The sequence below is a fragment of the Mytilus californianus genome, unplaced genomic scaffold (genome assembly GCF_021869535.1).
Source record: "Mytilus californianus isolate M0D057914Y unplaced genomic scaffold, xbMytCali1.0.p SCAF_9, whole genome shotgun sequence".
Lineage (NCBI taxonomy): Eukaryota > Metazoa > Mollusca > Bivalvia > Mytilida > Mytilidae > Mytilus > Mytilus californianus.
The window spans coordinates 69,630,723-69,646,635 of record NW_026262745.1 but is presented as its reverse complement, the minus strand read 5'-3'; the positions used below and the strand labels follow the sequence as shown (position 1 = coordinate 69,646,635).

Below are 15,913 nucleotides of genomic sequence, written 5' to 3'. Positions count from 1 at the left end.
TCTACCTCTATCAGGTAGCTGGACTGAACTGCATGAAGGTCATGAATGATTCAACAGCAGGTTAGTGTTTGTATCTCTACCTCTATCAGGTAGCTGGACTGAACTGCATGAAGGTCATGAATGATTCAACAGCAGGTTAGTGTTTGTATCTCTACCTCTATCAGGTAGCTGGACTGAACTGCATGAAGGTCATGAATGATTCAACAGCAGGTTAGTGTTTGTATCTCTACCTCTATCAGGTAGCTGGACTGAACTGCATGAAGGTCATGAATGATTAACAACAGGTTAGTGTTTGTATCTCTACCTCTATCAGGTAGCTGGACTGAACTGCATGAATGATTCAACAGCAGGTTAGTGTTTGTATCTCTACCTCTAGATCTATCAGGTAGCTGGACTGAACTGCATGAATGATTCAACAGCAGGTTAGAGTTTTTATCTCTATTTTCAAGCAAATTTTCTGTTGTCTTTTTATGTATTGAAAAAAAAAGATTTTCATTTGTGAAGATTTGCATCTACTTCACATGTAATTGAAAAGGGTATGTAGGAATGATTCACCATAACACACCAAATCAGGCTCATTTTCAACACAGTTGATTTATGATATGAAGAGGGTCGTTACTATACCAATGATATTAAAAAATAATTTGACATCCAAAAAAAGAGACTGCTATCGCAAAAAACTAGAATAAGTTCAAAAGAAAAGGTAGACTCATCACTGTTTTTTTTTTCTTTGTCTGATTTTGAAAGAATAGTGCTAATGCAAATGATGTAAACATCAAAATTGCAGGATTGTAAAAGGTATTCACTGTTTAATTCATATTTTTTATGTCTTTTTATAAAAAGCAAACTTGCAAACAACAGTCAAATAGAAATAATCAATATTTGTACGACTACCTAATGTATGACTTTTTAAATTACAGCTGCTTTGGGTTATGGTATTTACAAACAAGATCTCCCACCTGAGACAGAGAAAGCCAAGAATGTGGTATTTGTTGATATTGGTTACTGTTCCTTACAGGTGGCCATTGTGGCATTTCATAAGACAAAGCTAAAGGTATGACTTACAGGTGGCCATTGTGGCATTTCATAAGACAAAGCTAAAGGTATGACTTACAGGTGGCCATTGTGGCATTTCATAAGACAAAGCTAAAGGTATGACTTACAGGTGGCCATTGTGGCATTTCACAAGACAAAGCTAAAGGTATGACTTACAGGTGGCCATTGTGGCATTTCATAAGACAAAGCTAAAGGTATGACATTAAAATTAGTATTATAAAAAGATATAGGAAAAATTAGCCAAGTTCTGAGAAGTAGTCATTAAAGTACAAAGTGGAACAATCAGTGGTGTGTTTCAAGTAAAGTCATACCTGTATTATGCAGTCACTCATGGGAAGTATCAAAAGTAACCACTCAAGAGAGGTGACCTTATAAATGAGGTTTCAAAAACAATTTGATTCCAACATCGCCTGTGGCTGGGATGCAGCAAATTGTTTTAATATTTTCAATTGGTAGAGTTATCGTTTGTTCAAGCAGACAAATAAAAAATGGTGGATTCTGACGTTGTAAATTTGAAGAAAACATTCAAAAATAGTAATATTTGTGGAGAAAGAAGTAGGTTATATGGTTTTCTATGGAAATTGAAAGGAATGGAACATGAGAAATACACAAATTCACTTCCTATTGCGCGATCTCGGTTGCAAATGGGTTCCGATTATTGTCCCCCTCGTAACGCGTTGTGGGGGACATGGAAATACCGGGCATCCGTCTGTCCAGTCTTGTTAGCGCTCTCACAGGTATAATTCTTGTCAGATTTTTATAAAACTTATACTATAGGTTGATATCAGCAATATCTCGGACAAGTTTTATAATGGTGGCCGATCAACTTTTTTAAAAAGAGTTATGCCCCTTGGAAATATTAAATTTATGAAAAATGGCCTCGTTAACACTCTCAAGGGTACAATTTTTAAAAAAACTTACAGTAAACTATAAGTAATGCCCTTGGAGGTCTGTTTGAAATATTTAGTATACAATAAAAAAAACTTTTTTGTCCCCCGCACACACTTTTTATTCATAAATTGTTTTAAAGAAGAACAACCAATAAAAGTTTTTTTTTTTTAGTTAATGCCACTGGATAGATAAAATATGTGCAACATGGGGAACATTGGAACTCTGTTCTTTTATCATTTTGATTTTGATACTGTACACATATTTTTCGTCATGATTATATTTTGGTTGTTAAAAACATGAAAATGACATTTCATGCAAAAATTAGGTGACTACTGACCACGTTAGAGAGGTGACCGTTGAAAAGAGTTAAATTATATAGAGAAAATGTTTGGGAGGGTTTGAAAGTGAACGTTGAAGGCATGTGACTGCTGAAACGAGGTGACTGTTAAGGCAGGTTTGACTGTAGTTGGCATGGGAAGATCTCCTTTAGGTGAAAGGCACTGGCACCATAACTGACAATGTGACGGTTTAACAAACCAGGATGTAACTACAATATTTGCGACATAACTTCAGTAAAACACTTCAGTAAACTTGTGATTTCTATGACAAACTTAAAAAATCACCATAAGCATATAATGGATGTGCTTTATACACCAATGAAACAGCAACCCATTGACATAAACAACAAAAACATCTAGAGGTCATTTATGGGCTTCCAACAATAAACAAGCACTTATTCATTTTGCTCAACTCGAAATTGCTTCCTGATTGCCCATTTCATACCCACTGAGCATGGAATTTTTCCTCAATGCAACAAGTTAGCATATACCAAGCATGAATTTGTATCCAATACACGTGTTTGTTTTTGGCACAAATTTTGTACTCTGAGAACCAAGTTAACTTATACAAATGTTTGATGACCGAGAGCCCTGGCCCTAATATTTTTAATCACTCTGATAAAGGGACATGAAAAGAAAAAGCTGATGATTTTGACTGAATTTGTATATTTGATGACATGATTTTTGTATTTCATTTCTATAGGTTTTGGCAACAAATTTTGACCCCTGTCTAGGAGGAAGAAACTTTGACAAAATTTTAGCAGACTATTTTCAACAGGACTTTAAAGAACGTTATAAAGTTGATGCAGGAAAGAATATGAAAGCTAGATTGAGATTAGAAACTGAGTGTGAAAGACTGAAAAAATTAATGAGTGCAAACACACAATCCATTCCAATTAATATAGAATGTTTTATGGAGGACAAGGATGTGACAGGTAGAATGGACAGGTAGGTCACTATGTACAGTTAGAGTGAAAATTTAGGTCACCTATGTCAGGTTAATTAGAATAGGGGCCTTAAGTTGGGATAAATTATTCTTTTGAGAAAAAGTGCACCATAGAACACATTTTATTGATAGATCTTTGAATGACCTCAAATTTCAAAATACATAAATTCTTTGACAGTTTGTGGATGAAAGTGGAAAAATGCTGTAATTTTTATACGACCGCAAAAAACATTTTGTGGTCGTATATTGGTATGACGTTGGCGTCGTCGTCGTCGTCAGTAATCGTCGTCCGAAGACGCATTAGTTTTCGCACTCTAACTTTAGTTTAAGTGAATGGATCTCTATGAAATTTTACCATTAGGTTCAATACCACAAAAGGAAGGTGGGGATTGATTTTGGGGGTTATGGTACCAACAGTTAAGGAATTAGGGGCCAAAAAGGGGCCAAAAATAAGCATTTTCTAGTTTCCAGACAATAACTGTGGAACGGTGTATGGATCTCTCTGAAATTATACTACAAGTTTCCATACCACAAAGGGATGGTTAGGATTTGCTTTGGGGGGTTATTGCTCAAACCATTTAAGAATTAGGGGCAAAAAAGGGGGAAAAACAAGGTTGTCCTCATTAATGGACAAATACTTTAGTACAAAACATAATTTAAAGCAGTGTAAGGGAGATAAATCAAATACATCATTGAAATTATCTCCCTTACACTGCTTTTAAATTATGTATAAAGTAATGGTTAATGAACAATTAAGATAATTTAAAACAGTGTAAGGGAGGTAATCCAAATACAACGTTTTGGTTACTTCCCTTACACTGCTTTTAAATTATGTTTAAAGAAATGCATATTTATAAAGGAAGACCAGTATGGCGCATTAGATTTGTAAAATCTTTGACCACATTTATTTATTTGTTATGCTGAATCTAACCATGTATTTAGATTTTTTATTTGTGGACCCCGCTATCAAATTGGTTCATATTGAGGTCAAAAGGGTCCAAAATTAAACTTTGTTTGATTTCATCAAAAATTGAATTATTGGGGTTCTTTGATATGCCAAACCTAACCGTGTATTTAGATTTTTAATTTTGGGTCCTGTTTTTTAAATTGGTCTACATTAAGGTCCAAAGGGTCCAAAATTAAACTTAGTTTGATCGTAACAAAAATTGAATTCTTGGGGTTCTTTGATATGCTGAATCTAAACATGTGTTTAGATTTTTGATTATGGGCCCAGTTTTCAAGTTTGTCCAAGTTGGGGTCCAAAATTAAACTTTGTTTGATTTCAACAAAAATTGAATATATGGGGTTCTTTGATATGCTGGATCTAAACATGTATTTAGATTTTAGATTTTTGGCCCAGTTTTCAAGTTGGTCCAAATTGGGGTCCAAAATTAAACTTTGTTTGATTTCAACAAAATTTGAATATATGGGGTTCTTTGATATGCTGAATCTTACCATGTATTTAGATTTTTTATTTGTTGACCCCGCTATCAAATTGGTTCATATTGAGGTCAAAAGGGTCCAAAATTAAACTTTGTTTGATTTCATCAAAAATTTAATTATTGGGGTTCTTTGATATGCCAAATCTAACCGTGTTTTTAGATTTTTAATTTTGGGTCCCGTTTTTTAAATTGGTCTACATTAAGGTCCAAAGGGTCCAAAATTAAACTTAGTTTGATTTTAACAAAAATTGAATTCTTGGGGTACTTTGATATGCTGAATCTAAACATGTGTTTAGATTTTTGATTATGGGCCCAGTTTTCAAGTTTGTCTAAAATTAAACTTTGTTTGATTTCAACAAAAAATTGAATATATGGGGTTCTTTGATATGCTGAATCTAACCATGTATTTTGATTTTGGACATTGGACCATAATAGGTAAATTAAAAAAATTGAAGTTCTTAGACCACATTCTTTCTGTGTCAGAAACCTATGCTGTGTCAAATATTTAATCACAATCCAAATTCAGAGCTGTATCAAGCTTGAATGTTGTGTCCATACTTGCCCCAACTGTTCAGGGTTCGACCTCTGCGGTCGTATCAAGCTGCGCCCAGCGAAGCATTTTATTTTTTATATTATTTGCTCCTTGAAAACTAATTTTCTATTAAAGAACCAATGCAATAACTCTCTAAAAAAACAAGAAATAATATAGCGTTGACTTAGAAAAACAGTACATATTGTATTAGTATATTTATATTATAGGATTGAGTGAGTGATCTGTACCATTTTCAATTTTAATGTGAATTTTCAGTATTTAATTTTCATTTTAGAACTCAGTTTGAAGAATTATCAGCTGGTATATTAAAAAGAATAGAAACAGTTTTTCAGACATTACTTGAAAATAGTAGTAAGTAGGGCTCATGCTTAAATAGAAATAAGAAGATGTGGTATGAGTGCCAATGAGACAACTCTCCATCCAAGTCAAAATGTGTAAAAAGTAAACAATTATAGGTCAAAGTACGGCCTTCAGCACGAAGCCTTGTCTCACACCGAAGAACTGTTCAATGTAAAAATATATTATACAAGTATTTCTAAAATAAAATGAATTTCAAATATTTTTTTTTCATTTTCTTGTCTTCATAATATTCACAGTGAGATTCCAAAAAAGCAATTATATTCAAGACTACCAGCAATTTACCAATAAATTATCTCCCTTGGCAACCTTTTTTTGTGAAAAACTCAAAAAGTGTAAAAGATTTTATCCCAATTTTATTTAATAAAACAACTCAAATTTTGATAATAAGATAGTCATGAACTGCCTAAAACTTTTTGGCAGTCTCTTAAATTTTGATTTGACACTATTTTTATCCATATTAATGTTATTCACAGTTTAGAAAATAACAAAGGGTTTGTTCCAGATTTAAACACATGGGGTATAAATTGTTGGTTGCATTTTCTTTAGAATTTTGTAAATATTATAAGTAAAATTCTATATAATGGGTGGTTGGGGTCTAAAAATTTATTTATTTTCCAGGATCCAGGAAAAGTTTTATTTTCATTTATATTTGATTTCCTGGTTTTTTCCAAAGTCTGCATACAAACCTTTAGAAAATTTATACTTAATTGAACATTTAAATTCAGTGGTTTACTTGTACCCACGAAATCCATGAAAATTAGTGTCCCACAATTAATAATGAATCCACAGTAAGCATTTCCCCCACGAACGTTTGACTAAACCATTATAAGAGGAGTCTTGCATTCTAAATTTTAGAAAGTTGATAAATATTACAATAAGTTGTGTCTTGAAAGATTGAAAACAACACTATCTTAATAGTTTTTCAATCATATTCTTAAAAGAAAACCAAATATGAAAAAATGATTTTTTTTTGCTGGTAAAAGTAGTTGCCATAAGAGGAATTATTTTGTCTATTTGCAGAGATGTCAACATCTGATTTGGTTGCAGTAGAAATAGTAGGAGGATCATCAAGAGTTCCATCAATTAAAAGTCTAGTACAGAAAGTTTTTGGCATTGAGCCAAGTACGACACTGAATGCTGATGAAGCTGTGGCCCGTGGATGTTCTTTACAGAATGCCATATTAAATCCCACATTCAGAGTTCGAGATTTCTCAATCAATGATGCACAGCCTTACTCTATTACACTTAGCTGGCAGGCAACAATGGAAGAAGACAGGTAAGGGGGGGTTCATAAAAAATTTTCCTAGTTGTCATTCTGGCAAGAAGATGTCAAGAATGCTGTGTACTCGTTTATTTTTGTTGGTATCAATTTTCGTGGTTCAAATTTGCTGTTTTGAGGGTACCTAGTTTCTATTTGAATTTTAATGAATATAATGAATCCACAGTATATATTATTAAATCCTGTTTATTTTGGTTTTGTCTAGTCTTTGCTACAGATGGATGCAATTTTTCTTGTCTATATTTTACTTTTATGGTTGACATTTTTTTCTCTAAGGGCTATTCCAGAAAAAAATGTATGGGGTGTTGGAAGGCAGTTTGTTTTCAGCACCCGCCACCCAGACAATTGTAATAGAGAACCATAGTGCATTATAGTGTGAAAAGTTTCTCTGATACCCATCACCCAATTATTATTAATATAAAGTGCCAACCCCCCCCCCCATACATTTTTTTCTGGAATAGCCCTAACAAGTTTCCTTGTTTTCCTATTAAGTTTTAGGGTTATATTTAAAGATGTTAATTGCAGGCAGAGTTTTACAGAAACAAATAAAAATTGCATAGAGCAAATTGCACAAGACAATCCTTTGTTTAGACTACTCTCCGATATAAATTTCATCCTTTTAAATTGGATACTCCAGAGACAGCTTAACATCTTGAGACTATTCCGTTTAAATATATGTGGTACCTAGGGAAGGCACTTTAAAAAAAGGATAACCACCTTTAAAGGCAAATAAAGAATGTCTCTAAAACTTTCACTGTACATAAACACCCACCAATAGATGAGATTTCCAAGTGCATACCGTGTGTCCAAAGTATGTTTTTATGGAACAGCCCTTACATAAAACAGATGAATTGAAACTCATTTAATCTATTTAATATTAAAGGAAGTGTTAGACTTGTGACATTTAACCTTGTGAATTTCATTTCAGTTCAATGGAGTTGTTTCCAAAGTACCATATGATTCCTATGTCCAAAGTACTGACATTCTACAGAACTGAGCCATTTCAACTGGAGGCTAAATATACACACAAAAATGATGTTCCCATACCAGATACAAATATAGGTAACGTAAAATATCTATTAATCGTGGTACAAAGGATAACAGTCCCAAGTTAAAGTTGTATGACCTTTTATGTCAAAGGCATTAAATCTTATATTTCCTCGTTAGGGCCCTTAATTTGTTTCCTGTAAGTGGTATTTTCTTGAAGTCATATAAAACCAGTTTCTTGTCATTTTTATGTTATCGAAATTATTGAACCAATGCATGCATATATACTAAGTCCTGTATGCATGTTATGCATATTTATTATGAATATATAAAGTATTGTGGACAAATAAAATTTCTTTCAGTGATTGTTAATCATAAGCTAATTAACTCTTGAATGTTGCAGAAATTTACCGGATAATGACATTGATATACAATCAACACAAAGCTCATGGAGCATGCAACAAATGTGTGAATTGATAGTCATGATATTTTTTTTTTATTTTCCATTCATTCCCATTTGTTAATTAAACTTTTCCTTAACAGTTGTTAAATGATTTGTTGTACTAAATTTGTTCTTTAAGAATCAGTTCTTACTAAATCCATTTGATTTAATAATGGGTGAGGCAGGAAACAGACATTTAAAAATTCCAGCTACCTTGTAAATTTAAAGAAAGAATGTAACATTTAATATTCAGTCACATCAGTGCATGTTGTTATGTTTTGAGCTCTTACATTGATTTTAGTAATAAACAAGAGGATACTTATTAAACTAATAAATATGCAATATAAAGATATTAGTATACATTATTTTCTTATTTAGGTAAATTCCAAGTTAGTAAGATAGAAAAACCCAAAAATGAAGACAGTGCCAAAGTGAAAGTGAAAGTAAGAGTTAATCAAAATGGCATCTTCACAGTAAATTCTGCTACCCTGTCAGAGACAATAGAACAAGAGGAACAGGACACTAAAGCTGAGGAACAGTCCATGGATGTTGATGCTGAGAAAAAAACCGAGGAGGAAGGAAAAACTGCAGAGGGAGATCAAAAACCTGAGGTCAATGGAGAAACTGAGGTAATAAAAATGTAGGCTTTAATGTCTACATAGAAAACTAATGAAACTAAGGTATAAAGAGAAAAAAGGGTAAAAATTTACAGTTTTCCAAGCTATCAGATCAAATTTTTTTTTTTTTTCGGGGGATCTTAAATTATGCATGGCGCAAAATCCTTATACACAGGTTCAGTATTAAAGGAACAGTACTTTTATTGCTATATTTCATAACCCTAAGATTGTTAGTGGTAGTTAGCTTATTGCCTTCATCGAACATTAGATAAACCTTTACTGTTCAAACCTTCACCGAACATTAGAAAAACCTAAGTGTGTAGGAAAACTGGCTCAAATCTGTAATAAATTACTTTCCATGCTTATAAAATTTAGCTTCTCAGAATTTGTATAGTTTACTTAATATAAAAATAGCATTGGAAAATATAGCATTATTGAAAGCTATAGATGTGAAAATTCTTCTGAAACTTAATTCATAACAGATTTAGAGCCAATTACCAAGAATATACGTCCGAATGCATTTAAAAAAAACAAAGGAATTTTTTTGTAACAGCATTCATGTGCATCCACCCAGCAACTCCTCTTTTCCTATCATAAAGCAGTTTAATGCAATATTTAAGAAATAATTCTTTCATGCCATGATCTATGCTCATTTTAACATGGGTAGGCATTATATTTGTCAATATCTTTTTACCAAACGTTAGCGAGGTGTAAAATGTTAACAAATATAATGCCTACCCATGTTAAAATGAGCACAGAGCATGGCATGAAAGAAATATTTCGATTCTAATAGGAAAATTTAAAACTTTTTTACTTCGAAGTGAGCCTATAATACACGTTCGAAACTCAGCCATTTTGATTTTATGAAGCCATAACAATAAACATATATAGAAAATCAACCGTTTCAAGATAAAGAATGAACAGATACATGTCCACTTACTTTTAGAATGATTTTATTTAATTTCCTAGTGAGCAACACCAACAAAAATGTCCATTTTGTTCTCCGACGTTGTTCAAAATACAACTGACGTTGCAATTTCAGTTGACACGTCAATCATGTGCAGGCCATGTTCTATTGCAATTAGAACATGGCTTTGTTTCCAAAGCTAGAGAAGAATGTCATATAATTAGAATGGGAATTAATTACATTCCAAAGAAACTGTTTCATGTCATAGCAATCAGCTATAAATTGGAGAGTTCTTAATTTAAAATTATTTTAACTCATATGACATTTGAAACTTTCTTTGCACTTTGAACTTTTAAGAAATTAAAAAATAATGGTATTTTTCTAGAGTAGAATCTATTTCACAAGTGTAAATATTTTTTTTCAATAGCAGATGCAAACAGACCAACCAGAAGCACCTGAGAAAACTGATAATGATGAAAAGAAGGAGGAAAATTTTGCCGGTGATAAAAAGTCAGAGAAAAAGGTATTCTATATAAAATTAATTCCAGATCATACATAAATCTTAATGTGTTATATAAGAATATAAAATCTTTCCCTTATTAGTTACCTAGCCATATGCCATATCTAACAATAACAAGGACACAGACCTTTAATGTTTTCTGCTTTTTTAGCTCCATTATTTATATACTATCAATTTATAACAGTCTTAAAAATCTTATTTTGAATCAGAGCAGGGAACATCCTAAAGGGGCATTAGCTATGGAAAGACAAAAAATTGAAGTATGATTTTTTTGGTTTCAAACATGAAAGTGGAAAATATATAAATAATATTTCGCTATTGGCAGTCACTTTGGTTAATTGTTCAAAATAAGCTAAAAAAAACATCGCCTTTGTACTATTGGTTTTCAGGTCAATACTTCAACCTCATTATACGACCGCAAAAAAATTTTTGTGGTCGTATATTGGTATGACGTTGGCGTCGTCGTCGTCCGAAGACACATTGGTTTTCGCACTCTAACTTTAGTTTAAGTGAATGTATCTCTATGAAATTTTACCACAAGGTTCAATACCACAAAAGGAAGGTTGGGATTGTTTTTGGGGGTTATGGTACCAACAGTTAAGGAATTAGGGGTCAAAAAGGGGCCAAAAATAATTTTTTTTGTAACTTCCAGACATAACTTGTGTGTTAGTGTATGGATCTCTCTGACATTGTACCACAAGGTTCCATATCACAAAGGAAAAGCTGGGATTGATTTTGGGGGTAATTGCCCTAAATTTTTAGATATTTGGGGCCAAAAAGGGGCCTTAAACAAGCATTTTTCTAGTTTCCAGACAATAACTTGTGTTCAAGTGTATGGATCTCTCTGAAATTGTACTGCATGGTACCATACCACAAAAGGAAAGTAGGAATTGAGTTTGGGGGTAATTGCCCAAAACGTTTAGGAATGAGGGGCCAAAAATAAGCATTTTTCTAGTTTCCAGACAATAACTTGTGTTCAAGTGTATGGATCTCTCTGAAATTGTACTGCAAAGGAAAGGCTGGGATTGATTTTGGGGGTAATTGCCTCAAAATTTTAGGAATTAGGGGCCAAAAAGGGGTAAAAAACAAGCATTTATCTAGTTTCAGGACAATAACTTGTGTGTAAGTGTATGGATCTTGATGAAATTGTACTACAAGGTTCCATATCACAAAGGAAAAGCTGGGTTTGAGTTTGGGGGTAATTGCCCTAAACATTTAGGAATTTGGGGCCAAAAAGGGGCCTAAAAACAAGCATTTTTCTAGTTTCCAGACAATAACTTGTGTTCAATTGTATGGATCTCTCTGAAATTGAACTGCATGGTACCATACCACAAAGGGAAGGCTGGGATTGAGTTTGGGGGTGATGAACCATAAGGGGGTTCAAAAAATATTTGGGAGGGATATTTTTTTACCTTTTTTTTTCTTTAAAATTTTCCATTTTAAATTGGTTTTTTCTGATTTATATATAAAAGCAAATAATAATGATATGATTTGAATAGGTAAATTAAAATTTTTTAAGTTCTTGGACCACATTCATTCTGTGTCAGAAACCTATGCTGTGTCAAATATTTAATCACAATCCAAATTCAGTGCTGTATCAAGCTTGAATGTTGTGTTCATACTTGCCCCAACTGTTCAGGGTTCGACCTCTGCGGTCGTATCAAGCTGCGCCCAGTGGAGCATTTTATTTTAATTTGTATTCATGCAAACCTTAATTTGACCTTTAGTGAAGATGGGTTGTGCATTGGTTCAGTATGTGGTTCATTCATTTAAAAGAAAACAATGTCAACATTGAAAGTGAAACTAGGGGACACAAGGAATAACCAGTTTATTGACTGATCTTGCCCATAAAAAATCATTTTATACAGGGTCTCTTGTGAAGAGATGTCTTGTTGGCAATCATACCACATCATCTTATTTTTATATATTGATAATTTTTATATATTGATGATTTACATATATTTTTATTTTAATCTATAATTGAAATCAAAGAGACCTCGAAAAATCATCATTATAGGATTGCACGTCTGTCTGTTTATATTTATATCGGTTATATGACTGTCAGCTGTTTTTGGAAATCATCTCGATGGATAATGAGATGGCGTCTAGTAGAAAATATGCAAAAAATGCTGATTCATTATTATCGTAGAGTGGTTATATCGAGTCCATGCATCATTAATCGTTTATTTTGGACTCATTGTTATTTGAATATACGTTTTAGTATGTTATAAATCAAATATAAGAATTTGGGTCAAATTGGTGAACATGAATTTGACAGCTAATGCCCCTTTTAAGACTAGTTAACAAGCTATATATCCGACATATATATACTGTTCCAGATAAATTATCAAATCCTTTATTGAATTTTTGTTGCAAGTAGACTAGACATATCTCAGTGATTTTATAAAAAAACTACAAGGTACTATCTGTATTTCATTATATTGTGTGAAAGTTATTTATTTCTCTGATAAACACTAAAAACATACTTTTCTTACAGTCTGAAGAGAAGAAGAAAAAGAAAGTCAAGAAAATAGATCTACCCATTGAAGCCTGTGTTCCTGAAATGTCCAAAAAGGAGATCAATGAACTAGTCGAAAAAGAGGTAAAACTAGACAGTTTATACATGACCACTATCAGAAAGATATTAGATATGAAGAGATTAATAAACTAAATTGAACAAAAATCACTTCTTCCAAGTCTGCTTAAAATTTTATAATTTTCAATGTTTAAAATTTATAATTTTTTCATTGCAGTTGGAAGCATACAAATCCCCTCTTAAATTACACATTTACAAACAAAATCAGCTGCGTCAGATAGAAATGACCATATGCAAAACGTCCGTTAACCTATTTCAGGTTAAAAAGTCTCAATGGAAAGTCTGTAACTGTTTTAAAATTGAGTTGTTATAAAAACCCTACAAAACAGACCAAAATTTGAATAAAATTTCTGTGATAAGTTTCAATTTCCAGAAAATGAAAATTTGGAAGGGGACTTGAAAAAATTATATTCTATAATTATTCTATAGTTTGGTCGACTGGATAGTGTTTGCATTTCCTGCCTGTTCCCTTTTGATTGTAAATGAGAAGATTTATTTTTTTGGAAATGTGCTCTTTTAATCAGACACATTTATATGATAGGTAAAAATTATTTTTTAAAACAGGCTGTTCTTTATTCTCATTTATGTGGGGGACATGAATTAGTTGAACCTTTTCACTAAGCCTCAATTTCATTTTCTCTATAACAGAATCAGATGATTATGCAAGATAAGTTAGAGAAAGAAAGAGCTGATGCTAAGAATGCTGTAGAGGAATACGTGTACGACATGAGAGATAAGCTGTCTGAAGCCTATGAACCTTTTGTTAGGGAAGCAGTAAGTACGGAGTATTTATTGATAAAAATAAGGTCAAGTTAATATGCATCTATCTATGTACAGAATCACTTGTAAGCATTCCAAATTTTGGTAACTTATGATATTGTGAACAAAATCATTTTCGAGTGATTTATTTGCGAGAAAAAAAAAACAATGCATAGTGTATAATTGAAGCTAATTTTTCTTGGAGCTTTTAATATTCAAAGTCAAATGAATTAGAAAGGGTGAAATATGAAAAAAAAAGTATAAGCGAAAGTTGGAAAAATTGGTTTGCAGTATGTATAAATTCTAGAATATCTATAGTTCTGAAAATGTGAGGAAGTTTCTCAGTTACAATCTCATCGCCTTAATCTCATAGCCTAGTCTTTCAACTATCAAAATGACTGTATCATACTGTAAACATCATACACAATGGGGAAGCTTTGTATGCAGGAGTAAAAAACTGTCATCGCAGTACAATATCCCCCCTCCCCCTTTATATTTTATAATAGAGATTACCCAATTCTATTTATCACTGGCTTTGCCACTGATAAAAAGGCATTGATAAAACACTGAATTTACCATGACCATTTATAACATTACAATATGTGTAATAGAATAGAAAGAAAGGATAGGAGGTATCTATCCATGACAATCAATTATTAAAACACACTTTTATTGCTGTTCTTCATCTCAAAGTCACAGTGAGGCCTTCAATACGGAGCAAAATAACTCTCACCTCACTGCATGTTTAAGAGGACCCCTAGCAACTGTTTGAGTGGAAGTCATATTTTTATGAATGACACTAGTGATTACAAGGCTAGAATGATAAAGGAGAAATTTAACAATTCCCCATGCTCAAATTGGGGAAAAGGTGCTCGTTTATTAGAATCATACATTATAAAACATTTAACCAGTCAAAGACTGTCTCGAAATTAATTCTTAATTTTATGTCAAAATTGTATAACTATCAAAGAAGGTATAAGTATTTATTTTGCCTTCCATTTTAGGACAGAGAAAAGTTTAGTAAGTTATTATCGGAAACTGAAGACTGGCTATATGAAGAAGGAGACGACCAGAAAAAACAAGTTTACCTTGACAAACTTACACAGTTAAAGGTATTATAATTTTTTTTAATTTTTCATATTTTATTGAAATCTGTACATTTGTTAGAAAACATCAAGTACCAGTACCTAATCCTGGCCTCAATTACATTAGTAAATAACATATATATATATATATATATATATAGCTGTTAGTATTTGTTAGTAATATATAAACAATATTACATACTTGAATTTTTATTCCCTCCGCTGTAGAGGAGGGGGCATTTAGTGTAACCCTTGTCCGTCCAGTCCGTCTGTCCGTCCGTTCATCCCCAAAATTGGTTTCTGTTTTTTGCCTCAACCAAATGTTATGAAACTTATACACAATGCTTATTACCACAAAACACAGATCAAGTTGAAATGGGGTGGCGTCACTTTTACTGTTCTTGAGTTGAGCCCTTTATAAATGGAAAAATTGCTAAATCTGTCTTTTCCGTTCTCTAACTTTAGTTTGCCTCAACCAAATGTTATATTTATTTTATGTAAAATGTTAGAAATATAAATTTAGAAAAATAATATTCACCCTGCTAAATGTCACATGCTCTAACATGTAACATTATGGTAAAATTTTTGATGTACCTGAAGAAAAAGGATATTTACCGTGCTGGACGTCAGGTGCTTTCACATGTAACATTATGGTATAATTGTTACTGTACCTGAAGAAAAAGGATATTTACCGTGCTGGAAGTCAGGTTCTTTCACATGTAACGTTACTGTAAAAATGTTTGATGTACAATTTGTTTAGATAAATAATTGTCATTAAATACTTTGTTTCCTCTAGGAATATGGAATAAAACAAGTACTGTCTTTTGTTTTGGTAAATGTGAGGTTTATTTGACTTTTGAAAAACTGATATTCACTTCAGCCTTTGGCCTCAGTGAATATCAGTTTTTCAAAAGTCTATGAAACGACATATTTACCTCATCAAAAAACAGTACTTGCATGATATTGCCTGGTGTTAGATACATAATAGGAAACATCAAAACAATAATGAGCTGAATAGAACAGTGAAACATTCTAAAGTCAGCTTTGTTCAAGGGAGGTGCAATCCTTCAATATTTGCATAATTTATTAATTGAAAATATAGTCAAGGTATCCTGAGGGTCTTAGATGTTAGGAA

At 32.4% G+C, this 15,913-nt stretch overlaps 1 protein-coding gene across 11 annotated transcripts in view; it reads left to right on the top strand.

Moving 5' to 3' along the window:
• Positions 1–15,913, top strand: part of LOC127715160 (heat shock 70 kDa protein 4-like) — a 61,266-nt gene that overhangs the window by 40,696 nt on the left and 4,657 nt on the right. For 3 of the 11 annotated variants that reach the window (XM_052221189.1, XM_052221190.1, XM_052221195.1), the window contains 10 exons: positions 921–1,054; positions 2,989–3,233; positions 5,501–5,577; positions 6,607–6,862; positions 7,794–7,927; positions 8,673–8,923; positions 10,246–10,341; positions 12,836–12,940; positions 13,583–13,708; positions 14,698–14,805. In XM_052221189.1, the coding sequence (XP_052077149.1) occupies positions 921–1,054; positions 2,989–3,233; positions 5,501–5,577; positions 6,607–6,862; positions 7,794–7,927; positions 8,673–8,923; positions 10,246–10,341; positions 12,836–12,940; positions 13,583–13,708; positions 14,698–14,805 (1,532 nt within the window). The other 8 variants (XM_052221191.1, XM_052221199.1, XM_052221198.1 and 5 more) reach the window with 7 other exon arrangements.